A 24,128-nucleotide genomic window follows, 5' to 3' on the forward strand; every position below is an offset into this window, starting at 1 on the left:
CAGGAAAGAAATATCACATGCTATTTTTGTGCTGCCATTATAAAATATGTATTGTTTATTGTTCTGCACTGCAGCTGAAGTTTTGCATCAGCCTCAGAAACACAGCAAAGTTTGTTTTGAAGAAAGCACGCAGCGTCTCTATTCTTTAAGCTTCTTAATGATGTTCTTAAGAGTGTGGTGATAAGATTTCAATCTCCTGGCAAGCACAGGCAGGTTGTAGGGTATGATTCATAGAAAGCGTAAAAAATAGCGTGCCTGTGTGCATTATGACTATATTTTATATATACTGTTTTATTGATATGTATGTCTGTGTACCTGATGTTCAGCTGTATGCGAAACCAGGCAATGATGCGAGGCAGTTTTGCCTCCTGGCTGGAGGCATCTTTTGGTGCCATTCTCTTGGGCTGTGCGCCACATGCTGCAGAGACCACTGTAGAATAACTGATCTTGGCCAACCTACCAAAAGTCCCTGGTGACTCTTGATTAAGGGTTCCAGGACTTTACACTAAAATTTACCTCTCTGTAAAATGGGTAGAATAGTACCAAGTCATTGCTGCTATAGGCTCTGAGAGATTGCTGTAAAGCTTAATGGCGTACTTGTAAATGGGCTGAGGGTCAGTGAAAGAATCTGGTATTTATGTGGTCTTTTTGAGACTGATGTCGAAACGGAGGTGCGTGCAAGCCCCCTGCAGCGATCCACTTTAGCTGCCTGTGTGTGCAGGCAGCTTTGATGATGACTGATGTGGGGCTGAGGTGTGTAGCAGAGGCGACCTGTTGCTGCTCCTCAGTAAAAGGGTATTGCGGGTAGCGTCTTTTAACAAGGCGTGATGCAGCAGCACGCAGATGGTCTGAACAGGCTAGCTTTGCTCCCAGAGGTGGTGGATGCATGTGAGCACAGGTCTGTCCAGCCTGGTTAACCTCGCCAGTCCCTGCTTTGAGCTAGTTCAAGTATCTGTGTGGCGTTGTGTTGAGACATATTAAACATACCCAAAGCTGCCTGGGTAAATGAGCGCTCCCACCAGCCTCCTGACACACGGCTGAACCACGGTACAATGCGTGTTCAAATGTTGAGGCGTAATGTTAAGCCTGGCTTCATTTCAACTTGCCTGCTGGTAATGTCAACAAAGGTGCCCCGTGTACCAGAAAGAAAAACCTTGCAGGAATCCAAATGATAGAGAAGGCATTTGGGACTGATTGCCAGGCTCTTTATGCAGGCATATACTGCCAGGTTAGCTTTAAATGGGCATTTAATGTCCTACTTGGAGGGGTAGGGGGCTTGGAGAGGATCATACTGACATCTAACCAGAAATTTTGAGTTTCTGATCATTGTTTTCTAGTCAGAACAGAGGAAGATAAGAAATGTCTCTGGTGGAAATATCATAAATGTACAACAACCGCGTTTTTATTTATACACTGTTTTATGGCAAAGGGAAGGCTTTGGGCTTTTTTATGCTGCAAAATGTTGTTGTTTTTTTCCTTGCTTTTTTATTTTTGCCTGGAGAAAATATACAATGTTTAAAATGACTGCAGAATGGAACATCACTTTCCCTGTAAAATAGTGCTCACTGAGACATGGTGGGATCTCGCACTTGACCAAATTAGCATATGTGCTCAAATATCAGAGCTCTGACTAGTAAAAATAACACTAGATTTGCATTTTCACTTTTTTAGCTCTCGATTCCCTGTCTGTTTGGTTTTATGCCTTTTTTCTTGACTGACAATTCTCTTTGTGGCAGATTTATTGCTGTTCTGCTGTTTGGACCCTGTAATCAGCTAGACACTTGGCTGAAGACGTTAGTCATTTCATTAAGTACTTTTTTGCAGATATCTCAGACACAATTTTCTGTTGCTCTGGTTCCAAAAAGCAAATGACCCATGGCCAGCAAAGTCTGAATATGAATCTTTAATAAACAGAGGTAGTACCAACAATGCTCTCAGGTTTCCAAACTGCAGAGGGCTAATTAAAAGATGTTGAATAGGAAAGAATTGCCATTGCCGTCTCGCTCTGACAAAAATGTGCCTGCATCTGTTCCCAGTAAAACCACTCTTTTAGAAGCATTGCCTCATTTATCCTCCTTCCTTCCCATCAGAGCTACATATGAAACCTTCCTCGTGCTATGCGCAGATATTGCCCCGTAATTTTTTTTAAATTATTTTTCAGTAATACCTTGTGGAAAACAAAGACTGAATAGTTGTCTTAGGAGTAGAGATAAAGCATGGAGTGGGGTTCTTTTTATCATCACTGTGTCACTAATGAATATACTTTATTCATGAACTAAGGAAATATAATTATAGCACTCCCCTACACTTTACAGGCAAAGAACCATTCTCTCGTTTTATTGAGACACCTCCTTAAAACACTGTTTCTCCCTCCAGGGACAGTCCTTCATAACCCTGAATCCTGTCTTCAGTGGCATGCTCTCTGCAGGCAAAGGTACTGTCTGTGCCCAGAAAATAACACCATATGTTATTTGCAAAAGAGCAGGGAGCTGGGAGCTGGTGTGCTCACCAGTGTACTCACCCATACCTGGTTTATTGACCCCATTAATTTTTACAGAGACCAATTCAACAGAAAGCCAAGTTGGCTGCTGCAGCTTGGCCAAGCAGCCTGGTGCAGCACATTGCCATTGCTGCTGGGATGCAGACCTCTCTGAGGTCTGGGCAGCTTTTTTTTCATGGTGAAGATCAATACAGGAAATAACTACAGGTCCACTTCTGTGCGCTTCTCTAATTTCTCTTGGAAGAGGAGAACCATGTTACACAGGCAAAATAGTGACAACCACTCCCAAAATGCACATGGGTTCCCCTATGCTGTTTAGAACATTTATTGCAGTTACTGCCTTGACAGAAGCTCAGAGACAGAAGTGGAGCACCCTACCTTGCACCCTACAAGTCAGTAGTGAGGCACAAGGAGGTGCCCATCAGCATCTTACCTGCCACAGGCTTAGCTCAGCTCTGTCAGCCCTCCCATAGGCAGCCTCATGGGCTTCTCCAGCACGTGAGCTAATATCACCTCTGTCTGCAGAGACCTTCCAACTCTGCCTTGACATGATGTTCTCATAAGAGGGTCCAGCAATGTCACTAAGCTGTGCTGCAGTGTGTGCATGGGGAAGTTAGCCCAAAATCCCCTGAGGAGGTGCCCAGGTTTGCTTGTTGTCTTTTTAGTTTGTTTTGATGTTTTGCTTTTGTGCTCACCAAAATAACAAAAGTGGATTGCTGGATGTTTAGCTCCTCCAAGATTTTCATCATATGAAATGAAATAGAATAAAATAAAGCATATAAAAGATATGTGCAATTCATCAGAGACTATAATAATGACCTGGAAGAATAGACATAAGAAAGTGAGCCTTGTTTAATGATTGTTTACAGTGACAGCCCAAATTTTAATCAATTAATATAAAAGCCCATTACATGAAAGATGTGATGGGCCTGTGGGACAGCATTCAGTATTTCTTGCTTTCTCAGGGGAGCTGCAGGGTATCAGCTGACATCTTGGAAGCACTTCTTCCTCACAGATGCTTTTAAAGCTGCTTTTCTGACTGCAGAAGTCATAGTTAAGCCTTACACATGTATTTGATGTATGCTCTTGGGTACAGTTTTATCCTGTGACCCCTAGGAGACCTCATCGACCTTCTCACAGTTTCTTTAGCCCAAGGAAAGCTCAGTCAGCCTTTATATTGCCAAGCTTTCTTCAGCGCTACACTTAAGACCACAGAAACTAAATAGATTTATTGATATAACTATAATCAGAAGTCATAGCCAGGATGATAAAATGGTCAAATGATCAAGTTACTTAAAATTAGATGTGTACTGAAGTGCCTTGGGGACTGGGAAGCTCCAGGCAGGCAGCCGGTCAGCCCCATAGCAGCAGGATGTGTGTTTCCAGCCCCACGCAGGCAGGGTGACCGGGGGGGGTGTGATCCTGGGACCAGTACGGCCAACAACCAAAGGAGATGAGGCCACTCCAATTTTGAAACTTGTGAAAGAATGAGAAGGTAAGAGGGCAGAGCCTGGATGTGGCCAGGCTGCAGGTTGAGTGTGAGAGGGGAAGCGCCAGCACTGGGTGCTAGCTAGGAGCAGGACAGGATTTCTGGCATGACAAGTGTTGGGTGAGTCTCTCTTTGGGGTAGGGGATTCCTGTGTCCCACAGCATCTGAAGTCTTGAACTCCATTAGGACTCTCACTTCATATATGTCCTTGGGCCCAAGCGAGGATGTCACAGTTTGGTTCTGCTTGTTTAATAGGAGACAGTCCCAGTTCTGCATTTTATAATGCTTCGAGAAGTGAAAGCACCTTTACCTATGGCTATAGGATTTAATTTAATCAAATACATTAAGTGCCATTCATTTTGTATTTACTACGTCGCCAGCGGATCCTGCTTAAGGATGATGTATGCACTGTGGCCACGTGTGCCTGGGCATGCGCATTTGCAGTAAATGCCCCACCTTTTTCTCTGTAATTTACTCTTCTGGACTTTGGGGGCATGGTTGAAATGACAGAATGTTTGTTCCTCTAGTTTGAAAAAATGTGTTTGAATATACTGTCATTTTCCCTGATAAGAGAGCTCTATAAATTAAACAGAGTCAGCAACCCAGGTACATTAATCTTCCCGATGCGATCCCAACCTTAGCATTTCCTGACATATGTTTGATGTTGACTTAATTGTGCAGCCCTAAAGTAGGATTTGAGTATATAAGTGCAAAAGTAGTAAGAAACTGCAGACACAAGCTGGAAGCTGTCCACTGAAAACTGTGCAAGGGGTGGATGATGCACAGATCCTTGCAGCAAGGAGATTGGGGTGACAAGTTTATCGTAGCAGTTTTTTACCGCCCATCTAGTCAACCCTGAAAATCAGGCTTCACACAGGAGATCCTGTAAGACGTGAGCATTGAGTGTCATCCTGAGGTTGTCCTTTTCTACTCTCTTTGCACACGAGCAATCTGACATCAGCACAAGTAGTATGTGGTTCACGGTGCTCGTATAGTGCATCCTCCTAATGCACCATGCGGCTACATAGATCTTGCTTGGAAAGAAAGGCTGGTCTCACAGTTAAGATGGTAGAATGGAGTTGAGAAAAATCTTGGTTCTCTTCTCACTTTTACTGAAGGAGGTCGGAAAAGTCATTTTGGAACTTTGTTTTTTTGAAGGTATCAAAAGATGCAAATAAATGCCTAATGGGCTCTGAAATGGTGTTTGAAATCAGTGGAAGATAGGTCTCTGAGATTTCAGAAATCCCACACAAAGTGTTTGCATGCATCTTTAAGCATCTAAACACCTTTAAAAATATGTCTCTTAAGCGCCTAACTCTGTGCATAGGTTCCTACGTCCCCTAGGCGTTTTTGAAACTGGATCCAAAGTTGCTTAGATTTCCCCTAAAGAGCATCCTTTTGTTTTAATTTTCTCATTGACTTAATTTTCTCTTGACTTGAGACATAATATATATTAACCTACACTCACTTTTTTGTAGCAAAATGTAGAGAAGCGAAGCTGTTTCTGAGCTGTTTTATTACAAAAAAGGAGCATATGGCTGATTGTGTCCCATCTGAAATGCAAATGGTGGAGCTACGTGGAGAGAATTACTATTACTTGAGCAGTAAATGTTTCCTAATGAAGTGAGTTTGACTAAGGTGGGAAGCTGGAAACGGCTGCGGGAAGAAATTATGACAGTTAATATTTTGGTGGAGCAGAACATTCTTATTCCGCTGATAAGGAGGTGCTTAGGAAATTGGCTAGATTTTTTTTTCTTATATTCTGTATGTTCATCAGTGTGGGGAAATTGTTACACAGGGGCCCAGACTCTTTTCTTCCACTGGTTATGAAATCGTAATTTAATTTATAACCAGAACTTTTCACCTTTGGCATCCTTTTGAGCTGGAGTTTTCTGTATTTTGTGAACATTTGGGGAAAATAGGTCTACCCAATGTAAAGAAAGTCTAAAAGATGACGAGTACTGGTTCCACCGATTTTCATCACCCTGGGCACGTTTGCAGAGGCCAGAGGCCAAAGAGGGCGATGGAGAAATCTGACCCATGCTGTCTAATTTCCTATGCTTCCTCTTTCCACCAAAGTTTTTCTCTTGCATATATCCTTCTACACTTCCAGTGGTTGAAGGTGTTCAGATGTCTGCTGTGAATGGGAGGCGAACTGGCTTTTAAACACTTTATTAAATCAAGCAGCAAGGCTAGAATCTGACATTTCCATTACTTAACTTTCCAAGGGGATAGCTGTGGAGTTGGCACTGTGAGGTTCAGCACAACCAGTGGGCTGGAGATAGAGCATCGGTAGCATTACTTTGCCTTAAATGTCAGAAGGAGCTAGGAAGACTTTAGATAGCAGCATGTGCACAATTACGTGCTCAGAAGAGCTGAAGCAGCTGCCAGGTTAGACCTCTGGCTTTGTCCCCGGGCAGGATCACATCGCAGTTAATGTAAGCCTTGCTGAGGATGAGCTGTCCGTTGCATAGCACGGTCGGGGCGGGGACGGAAGATTAGCATGCCTTTCGCTTGCTGATGCCCAAGGGTGTCTGACAATGCTAATGATAATGAAATAGGAGAAACTTAAAGAAAAAACGCTGCAGCTTGCTGTCGGTGAAAGTAATCAGGCTTCTTCATCTTCTGAGCAATGGTGAGGCTTGCTGGGGTCCAGATGTGTCCACATTAATGTGTTAGTTCAGATCTGGACCAGACTTTTGAAGTGAATCCCCCTACTGTGCTTTGGTTCCTGTCTCAGGGCAGCCCAGGAGCTCCCAAGCAGGGTCGTTGTGGTTCTGGCGATGTCCCTAAGCTCCCCAAGGACAGGGCCGCTGCTGCCCTGCCTGTGCTTGCCCACGCTCTGATCTCGGCCATGGGACCCTTCTGCATGCAGAGAGCACATCGCCAGGTCGGGGCTGGGCACTGACCTTCCTGGGTGACACCTGGGTAAGGCTTTTTGGTTGCTGCGCTATTCAAATGATTCAGAAAGTACTTGTGCAGAAAGTGTCTCCTAAAAACAGCATTCCCCTGGCTTTGATACTGAGTAGGCCCACCTCATGCAGGAGCCGGGGGAGATCCCACCACCACTAGGCACAGTGCAGGGTACAGTCACATCACTAGTGTCAGTCTCGGCAGGTGGTTTTATCCCAGTAGGGTGAGACGGCACTTCAGCATCACATCTTTTATTATGATCAGAGTGCCTATAGGTGCTGTAATTGTTATCAGAATTAAATCATAAATCCGTATAAACCCTCACTTATGCAGTGTTGCATCCAATGGGCAGCACCTCAATGGAGGTGAATTTTGTGGCTTCTTTAATTGCAAGAGGGCGCAGCAGCTTGAATTATCTGCATATCTGCTTGGGTGTTGTTTGATTTACAAGAAATTAGAAGTGGTAATGCTGTGGCATAGTTTTCCATGTATAACACACTTATTCTTTTAATCTTTCCTTTCGCTTGCTTTTCTTTTCTGTGTCTCTTCCCCCTCCCCACATTTCATTTCCATCCATAAATATAAATGACCTCTTGACAGAACTTTCCACTTTCATTCTGTTGATTTGCATTGCGCAGTCAGGAAAATACAAACACTTCTGAGATGTATTTATGATGTCATGAAAAAACTTTCTCACATTAGCTTCTTTTTTCTCTTTCTTTATCATTTCAGGTGTGTGTGCAACATTGACTGTTCTCAAACCAACTTCAATCCTCTTTGTGCTTCCGATGGGAAATCTTATGATAATGCATGTCAAATCAAAGAGGCATCATGTCAGAAACAGGAGAAAATTGAAGTCATGTCTTTGGGTCGATGTCAAGGTAACTCTCATAACAAAACTAATTTCAAAGAATGTTTTCAATTTTTGTTCCAAAAAAAAAAAAAAAAAAAAGAACGAGAGCTGGCTTCTTATTTGGCACTTCTTATGTTTCCATTAGACTCTTGCAATTTATATTGTAAAGCACAGGCTGCAGGTGGGGGCAGAGTCCTCCATGGTACAGATGCCAAGCGAGGCATGAGGAGTGGTGTGCATAACCCTTCCCACACCCTGCCCACAGCGGTCGGGGACTGTTTTGACTGGTGTCAAAATCAGACACCTGGATTTTGCCCAGGGCAGCTTGCCCAGAGCTCTGGCCTCTGGGTAGGAGTCGGAGCAGGACAGCAGGAGAGCCCCTCAGATACATCTTGCCACCCAGGATGGATCTTCTGTTGCTCCCTTACTGGAGCAGCTGGAAGCAATCTCAGCAGGCCAAAGACGTGCTCCCAGACATGGTGCTGGTGTTTGTTTCCCATGTGACCTGCACCGGGCCCACAAGATGCCTAAGGTGCCTGGAAGGAAATTTTGCCAGTAGCAGCTCAAGGTCCTCTGTGTTTCTCCATGAACGCCATGCTTCTCTGTGCCCAGCTCATGGGCTACTACATCACCTATAGCCCTTGAGCTGGCTTTAAAAACTATTTTGTTCTAAAATAAAAATGAAGAAAATTTGCCTTTAAATAGCTCCCGTAAATAAAGTGTCTACTGAGGCTCAGACTCTTATTAGCTTTTTTCCCCCCTTAGCTTCTGACCTATAAATCCTCACTACATCTAAGGCTGTACTGTACAGGTATGTTAAACACGTTCTAGTTTATTCCTATCTTTAACCACCCGACATGGCAGTTCATTTCAGGGTACATATTAAAACTCCCCAATTACTTCAAATAGAGCGGAAATGACAACTCCTGCTTCATACTGATATATTTATCCCAGCTGCAATCTGTTATCACATATTGTTAGGAAAAAAATGTGTTTTCTTAATGGAAGATGTTTCATGTTTCATTCCAAAAAGCTGGATCCTGCTGTTTTCACCTGGCAGGCCCACGGGACCTTTGCAGCCAGCAGCAATGCTGTGCATGCAAGCAAAGCTACATTTGCCTGGGCACGGGCTGCTGGGGCATAGTCTGTATCAAGTACAGGCTCCCCATGCACCTCAACACATTTCTTTTCACACAGATAATACTACAGCAACTACAAAATCAGAAGATGGGCATTACGCAAGAACAGATTATGCAGGTATGGTTCCTATTCTGTGAGAATCACAATTCGCAGGAACTGTGTAAGTCTCTTTTCTCCTCAGTTTGCTAAAGTGAGTTGCGCTTACCTTCTGGTATGGTTTTCTCAGTTTACTTTAAGAAAACACTGTCTTTGCATTACTCTTTCTTTTGCTAGAAACTCTCTTTCTTCTTAATAAATGGTCATCTTCCATTTTTGTCAATGTACAGATACTCTGGCCATAAAACACCTATTCTAACAGTGGAAATAAGCATTGTGAATTATTTGCCAGAATTAGCATACATTATTGAAAATTATTGAATCAGTGCACTAGATTATGCATATTTTTGTCACAATATACAGGTTTCAGAAACTGAAAATCCAGAGCGTAGCACAGCTATGATACCATGAAAATTTGCCATAATAGATAATATTACCTGTCGGTGTTTAACTATGAAGTTAATAAGGTTCTTAAAACGTTGGGGTTTTTTAAGTGATAAATGGGTTTAATTTATCTAGAAGCTACAATAAAGTATAATGGCTGAATAGCCTTATATGGCATTTGAAATTAAAAACATGTAAATACTAGTGAGGTTTGGGAGACATTTTTTACACCCTTTGCCTGGGAGGATTGATTTAGAAATTGGATGTGTGTGTGCACGCGCACGTGCATGCAAATTTCACAGCTTGCACTGAGAATTCAAGCCTTTGGGAAGGTACTGTGAAAATGGGTCAGGTGATGCATTCATTGCTTAAGTTTGTGATATTTTTGTGTTTTGAGAGTATTTAGAGAGTGTAGGTGCAAATTGCTGGGTTTACCTGAGCAGCTTGCTGCACGGCTTAGGTGAAATCCAGCTGATGGTTTCACAGGTTGTAATATTTCTTACCAGGAGAATCCTCTGACATAAGTTAATTGGGCTGGTCATCTTTTGTGAGAGCACTTTGTGCATGATGTCCCCGCCTTAATAGGGTACCCACCCATTAGAAATTATTGTTCTGTATCTACTTAAAAATGGTGCGTGATGATTAAAACACAGAGCTATGAATAAATGATGTCTCAGTGAGGCAGAAGAGTGATAGGTATTGAGTGTGACTGCAGCACGAAGCAGTGAGGGTAGAAATTTCTATGGAAAGTAAATGCTACGATTAATTTTCAAAAGGACAAAGATGAGCTATGGTCCAGATATTTCCTACCACCAAGGAGCCCTTCTATGGGTGAAAAGTCATGCAAAGAGAGAAGTGTTCAGTCTCCTACCCCCAAACCCTTGATTGCTCTCAGCTTTTTTCTGTGAGGCAGCAGTCAGTTTTCTTAAAAGGCTGGAAGGGCTGAGGTTGTGTCCTGTGGTGGGCAGGAGATAGAGCCAAGTAGGCCAAAATGATTTATTTTAAGTTAGAAATAAGGACAAGTAATATTGTTGTGTTAAATCGTTTATCTTCCTTTCTGGAGAGCTGAGGAGAGCACTGGCATCATTAAGCCAAGATGAAGGCCTGCAGTCCCTTTTTAAATGTTGCACAACCTGTCCTACTCTGCTACTGTCTGGTGGTTTAGGTTTAGGATGGCAGTGACCCACATCACCTAGAGAGGAGGCGGCGCATTTAAGCATGAAGGAACTGAGTTGTAACAAGAAGGGAGGAAAGGCAGGTTGAGGATTAGGGAGGAGGAAGAGATCACAGCGATGACAAGAGAAAGCCAAGTCATGGGTCACAGAGGAAGAGGTGCACAGAAGGCACCTTCAGCTCAAGTGGGCAGGAGGAAGAGAACAGCTCTGGCTTAGGAGAGAGGTAATATTTCAGCCCACACTTGAGAGGAGAGATGGTGGGTAGAAGAAAATCGATTGCAGCAGAATGTTGTCAGGGGTTGGGAGTTGAGCAGGGAGCACAGGAGGAAACTGGGTTACTGGGTAGGGGGGAGGACAGAGCTACAGCACAGAGGAGTGGGTCTGTAGTGGAAATGGTCTCCGAGTGCAGAGAGGTCAGGAGTGGGGGAACAGATGGTCCAGTGAGAGGTGATGGGGGCCTGTGGAGAGGAGACAGGGCACCTCACTTCCCTAGAGCTGCGGGAGGGATGGAGACATCCTGAATCATCAGTGAGGTCCAGTAGGTACCTCTTTGGCACAGAAAGGCACCATCACTGCACCTTAGCAAGCAGATCCTGGAGGTTTCTGGTATGGCTCAGGCCCCAGTGGGCTTCTTGAGGGCAGTGACTGTGTCCCCTGGATGGGTCTCATCAGGTACCATCCATTAATTTAGCCTGAACCACAGTCATGTGCACCAGCTGATGTCTTCTTTTTGTGCACCTATTATTCCTGCTTAAATTTTTCATTTCTACATATGGTGACAGCATGTAGGGTGAAAGTTGCAAGTTCATGCAGGGCAATCCACATGTCTCCAGTGTCTGCCAATGTTTGTGGCATAACTCTGCTGGGAGACCCCAGGGGAAAGGGACCGTTGTATCAAAAAGCCGTAACAACTCCAGCCTTTCAGAAATAGTTGGTGAAAAGGAAGACAGCAGTATAAAACTGAGGCTTGGTGAATATTCAGGCTTCAGCATTTGTCAGGCAGGAAGCTCCATGCTGTCCTCATGTTCTTTCAAGTGCAGAAACATTTGATGATGGCTACTGTAGGAATGTGGTACTTTTTTCCCCACCTTCGTATCTCCTCAGAAGGGAAATGCTGCCCTGACCATGGGGAGCTTTGTGTGAAGAAGCAGCAGTTCCTCAGCCGTTGTGCCTCTGAAGCAATTTCCTCAGGCCTGTGCCTTTCCAGAGAATACCTTTGTTCTCTACCATTTAATGGCACTAGAAATCGCCAAGACCATGAGCACTACACGCTTTTAAAAACACTGGCTCGTATGGACTGACTTTCCCAGGGGAGAAAATAGCAGTGGGCATAATTGATGTTGTCAATTATGCTAATACAGCAGTGCCAAATGCTCTTTGCAGAGATTGTGGTAGCTGAGTAGTGTGGGTTTTTCCATAAACACCCCCGCACACTCAATGTGGGGTCCCAGGAAGGCAGCAGCTTTGTGAACAACCACAAGTCCCAACACCCAGCTGACTTTTTCTTATTAAACTATTCAAACCGTCCGTTCAATCAGTGTCTTTGCTCCCTCCTGTTCTTTCAAGCCCAATGATCCTTGCAAATAACACACAAATCTTTTCGTTTGCAAAACTGAGAGTACTCGTTCCTTTGGAGTATAAATCTTTGCATTAAGTTTACATTACCGTGGTTTTTTTAAGGGCTCTTACTTTACACAGGCAAGATTTACTCTAGCATTGGAAATGCCTGACTAATGTCAGAGACACCAAAAAAAGCAGTGTCCCCTTTTTAAGCAAAGCAAACATGGAGAGAGTGGGCCGTAGGTGGCCCTTCTCTGATGGTGTCCACCTCTCCAGGTTCACCAGTCCACTCTTGCCATGGCTGCATATGCAATACGTGTCAGCACAGCGTCTGTAGGCATGTGTGTTTGTGTCTCTCTCTGTGCAGTTCTGGCCTCTCATTTTTCTGAAACCCCAAAGTATTTATCAGACTTGGGGGGATTTTCACTCTTTTCAGCAAATGGCAGATTGTTGACACTGATCAAGTTTGTGAAATAACATTTGGTTTAGTCAATAAATGAATGGGTGGGATTTTTCCCAAAAATCCAATAGAAATACCCTTTAGCTTGCAATTTCCATGAAGGAGCATTTTAAAACATTTTAAGTGTAATATATATTTTGGAATGTAGTGTCTGAGCTGTCATTGATGTTTTCTTGAATTTCACCGTTATATACGTAAAGATGTTGGCTGTTTCGATGGCATTTTTGCATTCAGAGTCTAGGCAATCAAGGAGTTTTCATCTTGTTTATTCATTTGCCTATTTATTTTTATTCTTCAATATTTGTATTCCCTTCTTAAGATCTGGATATTAACAATTATCCCCCTAACTGATTTTATCCTTTCTCATTATCAAATTACAGAGATTTTTTTCAAGCCCTTTTGAGCACTGTAAAGAATAAGTCAGTATGGATGAACCATATTTCAGTGTTATATATTCATGAAAATTGTCAGCGAAGACACTGACAAATTTGATAGACCTATTCAATAAGATCATCTTCCAGGCCAGACAAACCTCCCTATATGAGCATTGATTAGATCAAGTCTCAGCAGCTGAACATCAGCAGCACAGCAAAGCTGATGGAAAGGGGAAGAAGGCATTTTCAGCCCCAATAGTCTCCTTTGGAGAAAAACACACATCTGCAAATGGTCAGCGTCAGCTTATTTTGGGGTTCCTCAATGGAGGTAAACCCTCCCTTGGCAGCAGCCTCAGGTGGTGCTTTCTGCAGTCTTGGCTAGTCCGGTGAGTCTCTTGCAGGCAGTGCCGTGCCCCTTCTTGCTGATGCTGTTGCTGTGCCAGGGAAACGCTAACGAGCACAAAATGCTGCACGTCTGCTCATGGCTGCTCTGTTCCCTGCTCTCCCCCCTGGTTTCCCATGGGATTCCAAATCTACACGACAGTCTTGGATCTTTTTCAGACTGCTTTCTGGCACTGAGGCCTTCCTGGCACTACTGGAGGTGCTCGGGCAAGTAATCTGGCAGATGGCTGTGTTGCCCAAACAAACTGAACGCTCCACCAAAAAGGGCAAGATCCATCTGTGTCAACACATCATCTTCCCTCGGCTGGGCCAGGGCTGTGAGATGAAGGCCACAGGAGCCACCCCGCAGATTCCCCACTCCAGGGATAAAGAAAAGTCTTGGACTCTTCAAAGAGTCTCTTCAAAAGTCCAAGAGTCTTGGACTCCAAAATAAATGCAACATAATATTTATGTTTGAGAAAAGAAAACTATCCTAAAACTTTACCAAAACCTGCCACCCTGCATCCTTAATTTCTAATCCCTTTGAACGGGAGAACAAGCCGTGCCTATCAAAGAAAATGTGGAGAACTGGCACTGGTGCACGACCCAGCACATGTGAGAAGCACTGGGGTGTGTTGCATCCCTTTCTTCACAGGCTTGATACAGAGCCCGCCAAATTCACTCACAGTCGTCTTCATTGTCTGTGATAGGCCTGGAGAGGGGCCAGGAATCAGAACAGCACTACTGGATTTCTATAGAGACTATTTTTTTTTACTTCCCCGCCTCCCCCCCATTCCCCCCAGGAATAAAATATGAGAACTTCAGACTAGATTCCTTCTCCAGATTACAACATGTTCAAAGTAGGTTAAGTTTTGAGTGTAAACCACTTGACATTGTCCCTTTACGTTAGATTTTGTGTCTACTACCATGTCAGCCATTTCCTAAACTGGTGAAGAATAATAAAGCCCCAGAGCTTAGCTATGGGATATAAACTATCATGCAGTATTGCTCTGCCTTTGTGAACCAGGCTTTCCTTTCTTCTTAATGGAATTAGCAAGTGAGACATAATGCTGAGCACCGCGCATCTATCACAGCTAGAGAGAAACCATTTCTCATCTGCAGCTTTGTAAAAACGCTGGGGAAATTGCATCCTTGTATATGCAGATTTGCTTGGCTTTCGATTCCGCAGACTCCAAGTCAGAGGTTGTCACACTAAACAAATAGATTATTTAGGAAGCGTTCCTGCTTTTCCATCAAATCACTTAAAAATTGAAAAAAAACCCACATTTAAATATTTCGACAGCTGTGTGGCAGCACGAATGCTCTCTAGTTGCATCCTCTGCCTGCGCTCACACACATAGGCACATGCACTCCTAGTGTTTGGGAGTAAAAGAGTTATACAATCGATACATTTCTTTAAAAATGTGAAGCGTTTAAATGTTGCTGCATTTGTTAGTAACATTTGCAAGTGCAAGGTTTTATGAAAATACACATGTGCATAAGTTTTATGCACAGTCGAAGTCCACAAAAGATGGCAGCTGAGCTCTATAAAACAAAGAAGAAAACATCAGTATAGGTTGTATTTCAGCTGTACAATTTAGGGTTTTTTGGCTTGTGACTTGACGAAAGCCACGAGAGCATCTCCCTCTGGGAGGTGTGACTGTATTATGCCCCACATGCCTGAATGTCCTTTAAGAAGTCTGATCATTCAGAAACGTACAGCTGAAGTCTGGGGCACATAAACTCAAGATGATGTAAGAACAGAGCCAGTCTCCACTTATAAAATAATTTCTTAATAAAGGCAGGTAGGGAAGGCATTTTGGTCTTGTTTTATCTACCTAATCCAGGCACTCCTGGCAGAAAAGTTTTCAAAAAGTAGAACAGAGGAAATGTCTCCGCTCATTGCGTGGAACCTGGAGGTTTCCAAAATCAAGCTCAAATTTACCATTGCGGAAAGTAGTATAGTATTTACTCAGGAATAATAACGGTGTGTAGCTTAATTTAATTTATGGAGTACTATTAAAACACAAGTAAGAAAACTATTCCTATTCTGGGTTTTTTCTGGCTGATTTTCAAAGGAGAGAGAATGATCACCATATTCTGGTAGCACAGTGGTCTCCAGCCATTCTGCTGCCTTGCAGTTCCTCCACTGTTTTTGATATCCAGAAGAAAATCTAAAAAGTAGAGATAGAGGCCAACTGGTAGGTTAATAAATCTTACTGTCAGCTACTTCTGAACTAAAGTCTGAGTAGCCAGGAGCATCAGTCCCAACTACTCACTCGGCCCCCAAACCTTCACTTGTCCTGGGTGCTTTTTTAAATGAAAAATAGCAGCTCCTTCTTTCTGTATTTTAAGTCCTGGTTTTCAAAAGGTGGAGTTTGGAAAGTCCCGCTCCAACATTTTCCTGTCGTCAGGACAACTGGATGCTTTATTCCTAAAATATAAAAATCCGGGGCATTAATGCAATTGTCTAGTGGTGGCCACTGCAGTGTAGGCTGCTCTGTTTTTCTTCTATAGAACATTCTCAATCCTGCATCTTCATCTTACTGAAATCTATGTAATTTTTTTTGGAAGAGGAGACAGGCACACTGAGGTAGAGGTCACGCAGGAGCCTCACATACAAGTCCCGTGCCAGAAAGGTAGCTGCAGCACTCCAGAGTGCTGCGCCATGTGATTTAACAGCACTTACTCCTAACAGTCTTTTCCTGAGGAGCATGCAAAATGAAAACAGGCTTATGGAGATTTTAAAAACAAGCAATAGGGAGAGAGAAATATTGCTCATTTAATCTGCCAGCCTCAAGAGAATACCTCACTTTTTATGAGAGTTCTCCTTTAACTTTCAGTCGCATGTGCTAAGCTTAGTAAAAGCATGCCTTGTTTTTTTGGATTTCTGTTTTTTTGTGGGTTTATAATGAGAGAAATTGTGCCTTTTCATTACTGACGTTTTCCCGGTGTCATGCTCATAGAACCTGTAATTGTTAGCATTAAAACTTAAATTAGGTCTCAGGTGAACTGCTAAACATCTCTTTACCTAGACTGATGTAGCTCAAGGAAAAAGAGCGTTTCCATTTGTGCCTTTAAAGCTTAGCCCTTAATTTAGTCACTAATGAATGTGAATCAAAAGTTGCAGAATTCATTTGTGCTTTCTTCCCATAATAAACAAATTCGGTAATGTTGTGACTGAACATTATAAAGAAAGCTATTTGATTTGCGTAGAAGCTCAGTAGCCTGAAAATTCAGTACGTCCAGGCAAAGAATAAGTACCAACTTGTAACACCGATATTGGCATTGGCAGCATAAAAATGACAAAGTTGAACTAGGCTATTTTACTGTTGGCAGCATCCCTGAAATATTTAAGTCTTAGAAATTAATTCAGGTGTCAAGATTTGGCGTGAGGGCGGAGTTTGCAATGCACGTATATTTTTCCATCTGGGGTTTACGTAAGAACAGTGCAAAATTCATAAAGCTCACTCCAGACACTGGCTCCCACTTCTGCTTCTCCAAGGCTGTGTACCTTACTGGTTGTTTTTTCCCTTACACTATCGTGTAAGCAGTCCTTTGTAACATTTTGCTCTGTTAAAGGTTATGGATAAAAAAAGAAATTGTATGTGCAGTAGAGATGAGCAGACCTGAGTTCACACTGACGTTCCTACAGATTCTTCAGTTTGTGTCCGAGTCCCTAAACACGTCATGTGTCATTTACGTATGTTTTGTCTTATTTGGACCATAGAAATCCATCCTCCTGAGCAAATCTGAGCGTTTCAGCACCCGCTGATCTTTTTGTCCTCTGCTCAGTATCTGTGTTTTGATCAGAAGAATTAATAAGCTCAAAGGGAGGCAGAGCTTGCAGAAAAAAGACACTTTCCTGCTTATACATAAAAATGTGATCCCTAAAACTCAAAACAACTTGAATTGCACCAGATTTCTCAGGTTGTCTTTAACCAGATACCTTCTTTCTAAATAGGGCCTCTAATCGCAAGGGATACCCAGAAGAAATGAACACAGGAAGGGACCCTCAGAAAAACACTTTCATGGTTTGCAGTCATGCTAGTTGTTATGCTCTATCTAAACACACTCCCAGAATTTGTTTTCCCAACCTTTGTTTTCAGAGGTATGTGGAAATGAAGATCCAGCAATTTCAGGAAATCAAGATCTGCCACTGGTGAGCTGCCTTGAACATGTAGAATATGCACTTAATATTTGACCCTGCAGAGCATGCAGGCTCTGCCATTGTGAAAGGATTTACAGTTTATCAAAAAAAGGTCATTTATATCTGACTAAATCACATTTGTGGCACCAAGTTAATACCGTATCTTTGCCACTTCGTAGATGACATACCCCCCACTTGCAGGCCCCTCCTTTGAGCTGTACCAGCATTAAGTAACAGGACTCTATATTAACTCTATCTAACAATGCAGGAGTCTGGCCGTGAAGTGGCTTTCACAGATCTGTACTTAAATTTACTGCAGGCAGCCCCAAACCCACTTCATATCAGAAGTCATGAGGAAGCTTAGGTTCCTCTCCCTTTGGGGTCTAGAAAAACCGTGCAGCCTGGTTCTTCTGTACAACCAACTAAAGCATGTAGGTACAGTCTGAGACATACCATGATGGTGCATGGTGGCGTGTGCGACTCCTCTGGTGCTCTGCTATGATGGCTGGGTTTCACCCCGGGTCAGCTGTGGTTCTGTTTTAGGTATCAGTCTGTAACTCCTAGCACTTCATCCACATGCCAGGAAGATGATAGATACCAACTGTCTCTGGCCTTTTGATGTGTCAGTGAAGGCATTTCCCTCTTCATAGCATCTTCTTTGCCTTTTCAACTCCCTGCCTCCCCTACAAGAAAGGAAAGTAAAAAAAAAGCTATTTGAGACAAGACTCTGCCAATCTTCCCCAAGGAATAGACTGGGAAAATTAATCCTGTTGTCTGGACTGGGGGAGGGATTTCACTCACCCTTAGTTCCACCCTTCCTCTGGGCTCCAGGCACTTTGATTAGCTGAAGAGTCGTCCTTGAAGGATGCTGTTCAAGATGGTGCACAGCAGCTGTTTGCCATCCACAACACTCATTTGAATTAGTTAATGGATATTAAGGAGTACCAGAGTGTATTTTTATGCCTAGCAGCTCTATTTTAGGCCTAGTTTCTGTAAATCGGCTGTTAGGAATTACAGAGCCTTCCCAAGAATTTGAGAGTTAAAGTTATAATGAGATGCTAGAATATCCGTTTTCAGGAAACATCAACATTTAAATATTTGTGTTTGATCTAGTCTGAAATGTAAAAAAAAAATTATTTTGAAATATTCATAGAACTGAATTTCTTCAGAATTTTGTTTCATGGGATGTTTTGGCATTCTTTATGAAATGTTAGATATCAAAATATCATGAGATGAAAGCATATGACAGTTGTAATAAATAAGTTGTATAGTAAGGAAAGTTGCTACTTAGAACTGACTGAAACATCATCTTTTCTAGAAGGAGTATCATCATGTCAAATTACAATACAAACACGAGATAATTTGATCATTTAGACATGTGAAATAGTAACCTGAGCCTTAAGATAACAAAGGCTTTCACCTAGACTCAGGAAGGATAAATGTATCTGTTAGAATGAAAAAGAAATATGGTTGGGGAAGAAAAGAAGGAACTTCAGAATTAGACTACATGGAGCCAAGTAGCAGGTTTTGCCTAGTTTAATAGATTTGAGGAAAGGAAGCAAAGACAGACAAATATCTTGCTGCATCATTTTCACTTTCCTGATGGGTCCACTTCTTTTCATTGAATGCCTCTGCTAAAACCCATATCTTGCACTGATTGTTCAAGCAATGTGACGAACCTATTCTTTTTGTATTTCTTAACATTTAGTTTATGAGACACTGAAACCACTAGTGACAGAAAATTGTTACTTAAGAAAAATTGAGATGGTTTTAGGCAGTAGAAATGCAGCATTTTGAATATCAGCTATACTGTTTCAACTGCATCTTTCCGTAGAAGCATTTCTCTGCATTTGGGAGAAACCCAGCCTCGGCAGTTTGAGGCACACATCTGTACCACCGAGCAAGGGGAAGTGCTCTTAAAAACTCAGATTTGAAACGCAGCATTTACCTGCTTAGCAAGGTGACTTCTTACACGCTTGGGCTGTCATTTTACCATGTACCCATGAGCATTAAGTTAGCGTGAAACTCTCTTCCCGTAAATACAACAGCTGTAAACGAAATGTGCTATTACAGAACCAGTGGCAGTGCATTTCAGAATGTTATCGGCAATGAATCGAAATGCGCTGCTTTGGCTACTGCTGCTATCACCAGCCTCAGCCGTTTTAGACAGCGTTACATAATGGCAAAATATTTTTCAGGACGAGAAAAAAAAAAATTAAAACGCTCCCTTTGGTCTTAATCTCCCTTTTTTATTTTGTCTATGGTTTAAATCTGTGTCAGGTGTACATCAAAAGCACCCCCTCCCCAGGGTATTTAATTTACAATTTCATTTGATAATGGAAGTGTACTTCCATCTAGCTAGGATGGGAAAGGATTAAATAAAAAACAGTTTTAAAATCAAGTAGCATAAGTCTAGCCTGTGTCCGTGCTCTGCAAATGAAGTAGCCGTGGAAGGACTTGTTATTAGTCTATAATATCAAAACTGATAAACTATTAGTGTTCTGTCAGGCGTAACATATGCTAAACATTTTCCTCTGCAGATTGCCTCAACAAGAACTGTGACTGTTTTTAGACACATCTGGCACTGCAGATTTTTTGTTTTTCCATCCTGCATTTCAGTGATTTAAAGGGCCTTGGCTGGGCAGAAGGATGTCAGCTGTTTGGTTGAAAATACCGTTATAAGAATGAATAAGATTTAAAGAGGCAGTAGGTAAATTCCTGGCCTCGCGGAAGCTAGTGGGAAAATGGCCATTGAGTTTAATGGCTTTGTGATTTCTCTGTATAGCTTTTTCATCCATTTTTATTCTTAGTAAATTTTCCATTTCCCGAAATTGCCCTTTCTTTTCCATTCAGCTTCTCCCACTTTGAATTTTAGCTCTAGGAGCGAGCACTGAGATAAAATACCAAAGCCTTTGTATTTACACAAATACCGTCTCTACAGCTCAATTCGGTGGCACTTCTGTAAGACAATAATAATAATAATAATAATAATAATAATAATAATAATAATAATGGCTGCTGGTGTATAAAAATAGTAAATGCAGGTATTCATTTATAAAAAAGATGTTCTTAATAGACTTTTCTGGCTGCATCAAAATGGGCTGCATGACCAGTGATGAATCTCAGGACCTCTGTGGTGCATAGAAGCTATTCTGCTCTTTATGGAAAGAAATAGCAGGGCAAGCTCTGTGCTCACATTGCGTCCTGTCATGCCCAAATACATCAACATGTAGAGGCTGGGGGAGCCATGGGGTCTGAAGAGAAGAGCTTGATGGGAAATGGGCATCATAAGGCAACCAGAGCCGGTCTGCAGCTGGCTTATTTCAGGAGGCAGAGTCTGGGCTGAGTCCATGGAGAAGTCACTTCAAGGACATTGTGCTTGTGGAAGAGTTTGCAGTCGTCAGACAAGGAGAGCTGACATCTCCATAACAGTGTCTTCAGTGCAATGTGTGCCCTGGAGGGGTCTCTTTCGTCTCCTGAGGCTGCCGATAGGCACAAAATATGTTCTGATTCATTGGGTGGTCTCCTCTCCACATCTCGGAGACCAATTACTGCCTGATAGACCATTGGCATTTGAGTAAAAGACAAAAAAGCTTGAATTTGTATGGCAGAATTGGACCCTTTTGTTGCAAAACCAAGAACAGGCAGAGGTTTCGGCTTTGTCCTTCCATTGCACAGCTTCATGACAGATGGGAAACAAAGTGTATCTTTGGTAAATTAGGTAAAAGAATATAGCAGGGTTTGCTGCAGTGGCATTTTATATTGATTTACCATTTTCTCCTACACTTAAAATTGGGAATAGTAAGGGATGTCTTCCCAGCTTAGGCATGGAAAGGAAGCATGTTGAACTCCTGATTACTGAGTAGGAATTTCTAATGTATAGTCTGCTAAAAACTGATCCTCGCAGCAGACGCAAAAGATTTTAACAATAGAACTGGGCAGATACAAGAAACCAAAGATGCAGGCAGCGTGCATCTATTACCATCAGAGTTTTACAATGGAGCGCTCAGGGGAGACAAGTGAGTAAAACAGAGGCAAAGTGAGCAGGATTCCTCCCTCAGCAAGTGTGAGGCTTTTTGCTTTGTCCGGGAGGAGTGATCACAGTTTTGCAATATGCCAATCAATTGTATTTATTTTTCTGAACAGCCCAAACAAAAGCAGCGAAAAGCATGGCTGAAACGATGCTTTTAGCCAACAATGGGCATATCTCTGAGTAGTCACAGGCCATTCAGTGTCAAGTTCTGGTAGCTAAAATAACCAAGATTTGCACAAGGGATTTGCCAAGCACGTGATTCAAGAAGCATTCAAAATACCATATATAGGAGTTACGTATTTTATTTTCAGTCTCCTATTTTCTTACACACACTTCCCCCAAATTCTGCAGCTCTTTCTTCAGTTTCCTAGATGAATTCTCTGAGGCAGCATGTTTTTACAAGCACAGATGCTACCTTCAAAAAAAAGAAAGGAGGGAAGGGAGCCAAATGGGTATCACACTCCAGCTTGGCAGCACCTTACTGACATGCGCCCCCCCAAAAAATAGGAAAAAACGAAGACTGCTTCTAGTAATCAAAACTGAATACAAAATTAGTGCAAAACGAGGGCTGCACAACCCTCAGGTTGTCAAAAGGACTGAAGGAAATGCCTTGTGGCCGAAATGATGTCCCTGACCTACTTGTCCGCGCTGTCACGTACCTGGGTAACCTTTCCATCTCTGTGCCTTCCATCAAACCTCTGTGACAGTTTTGCCATTCATACTTGCTTTCAGTTATAATTTTCTGAGTTTGTTTGGAGTGTGCAACCGAAAAGTAAATTCTCAAAACATTGTACTGGCAGGCCTAAAAATAAGTCAGAGACCTTTTCAAATACTGCTTCTTGCCATCCATTGATCTCCACAGGAAACAATCCATTCAGACCCAGAGGTCCTATTGGAAATTAGGGGACAGCCTGGTAATTGGATTAGGGTGCGTTTTCATTTGCAGCAGTTTCTCAAAACGAAGCTCCTGTTTTGTTTCATTGATCGCCTGCCCAGTCTTTCTGCCAGTAAAAGCCACTCACATAGCTGAAGAGACAGGGCGAGGATTGTTGGAAAATGCAGCTTCGTGTTACATAAGATGTACGTGTTCCTCTGAATATACTCAAGCAAATACAGAGGATAAATGCATCTCCATACAAACATGGAAACATGCTTTATTAATCCACAGTTAAATTGCTTAAAAACAATTTTTATCAATGTAGTCCTTAAAAATTGCAAAAGCCGCTCAATACTTAAACTCCTGCCAGCCACCTGCATAGGTCCCAAAGAGGGACTAACTTCAGGACACTGGGATTGCACGTGTGAACTGGAGACCTTTGGAGTCTATTATTGAAGGGATTAAAGGGGAGAGGAAAAAAATGAGTTTGACTCCCACATTTTCAGAGATGGATCAGAAATCCTAAATTAAATTTATAGAGTGTGCCCCCAGAAACACACCAAGCTTGAACGTGAGTTAGCCTGGTGGCAGTTGTGAGGCCATAACTTAGGGCACTACAATGCCCTGTTTTAGTATCCTCCAGAACGAATCTGCACCACAATTGTCGCCTATAACTCTCACCCAGGCTATCATTTCCTTCCATTAGAACCGTGCCGCGTATTTTATCCCATTGTGTTTATGAAATAAGCCCTTAAACAGTTTAATTCCTGTATAGTCCTTCAGAGCCGTACAGCAATTGCAGCCAGTTGCAGCCTGCCCTAGTGCGAGCCACGTGCCAGCCAGCCACACAGAGTCCTGCTGGGCACTGAGCACTTGCACCCTGTTCTCCTGCTTCATCATCCCCACGGAGGCAAAGGTACATCCTAGGTGAGCAGAGCTGCGCTGGCAATGAGAATCCTCTTTCTCTGGACAGGCACAGAACGCACAGCCCTCTCCAAGACCCCTCCCCGCATCGTAAGTCGTGCAACTGTCCCCCCGGGGCAGTGCCAGCGAAATGATCTTGCTGCCTCTATACATTAATATTCTTGACACCCGTCTTAAAACTTAGGTCATGCATATCCATCTACTCTTGGAAAAGCGTCAGAAGGGTACAAATATCCCTTCGCTATTTTTAGGGCTGTATCAAAAGTATTTATCAGCTTTCTGGCACCTCATCCCATTTGTCATATTTGATGCTATCTGCCAATCTGTGGGAGAGGACAATGAAGTTCTTTAGAAATGCAGTGGCGAATGGGTGAAACTCCATAAGCTAAGGCTGCAGTGATGGTTAAAGGTGACTCCTGGGGGTTGTTGTGCCTGTTGTCACAGTTGGGAAGCACTTATCACTGTCCCCCAACAGCAGACGGAGCAGGGGCTCGAGGGGGTGGCTCATCGTCACCTCGGCATTTGCCCACCCACGGGGTAGCAGGGATGTGGAGGAGGTCTGCTCACAGCCATGGAGCAGGGCTGAGCTATGAGAGAAGGGGACAGATGATGTCTGGTGACTCCGCCATCCACTCTGCATGCCATCAACACTCCCACACCGCCTGGTGATGCTGAAAGACCGCTTCCTTCAGCTTATACCCTTGGCTATGCATCCCAGCAAAAATATGTATGAGGACAGGGCTCAATCTGTGTATTATACATAATTCATACTACTCACACTAGGTGGTACGTGAGAGGTGTTGAGATTCTTGTTTTTCC

The 24,128-nt window shown here is 42.8% G+C and overlaps 1 protein-coding gene across 2 annotated transcripts in view; it reads left to right on the forward strand.

Annotated features, from left to right (window-relative positions):
- TMEFF2 (transmembrane protein with EGF like and two follistatin like domains 2) overlaps positions 1-24,128 on the forward strand; it is a 134,802-nt gene that overhangs the window by 91,890 nt on the left and 18,784 nt on the right. For both annotated transcript variants that reach the window (XM_075093908.1, XM_075093907.1), the window contains exons 6-7: positions 7,635-7,783; positions 8,953-9,012. In XM_075093908.1, coding sequence (XP_074950009.1) covers positions 7,635-7,783; positions 8,953-9,012 — 209 coding nt within the window. The remainder of the gene's footprint in view (positions 1-7,634; positions 7,784-8,952; positions 9,013-24,128) is intronic.

This window comes from Phalacrocorax aristotelis, chromosome 5, assembly GCF_949628215.1.
Source record: "Phalacrocorax aristotelis chromosome 5, bGulAri2.1, whole genome shotgun sequence".
In the NCBI taxonomy this organism is placed as follows: Eukaryota; Metazoa; Chordata; class Aves; order Suliformes; family Phalacrocoracidae; genus Phalacrocorax; species Phalacrocorax aristotelis.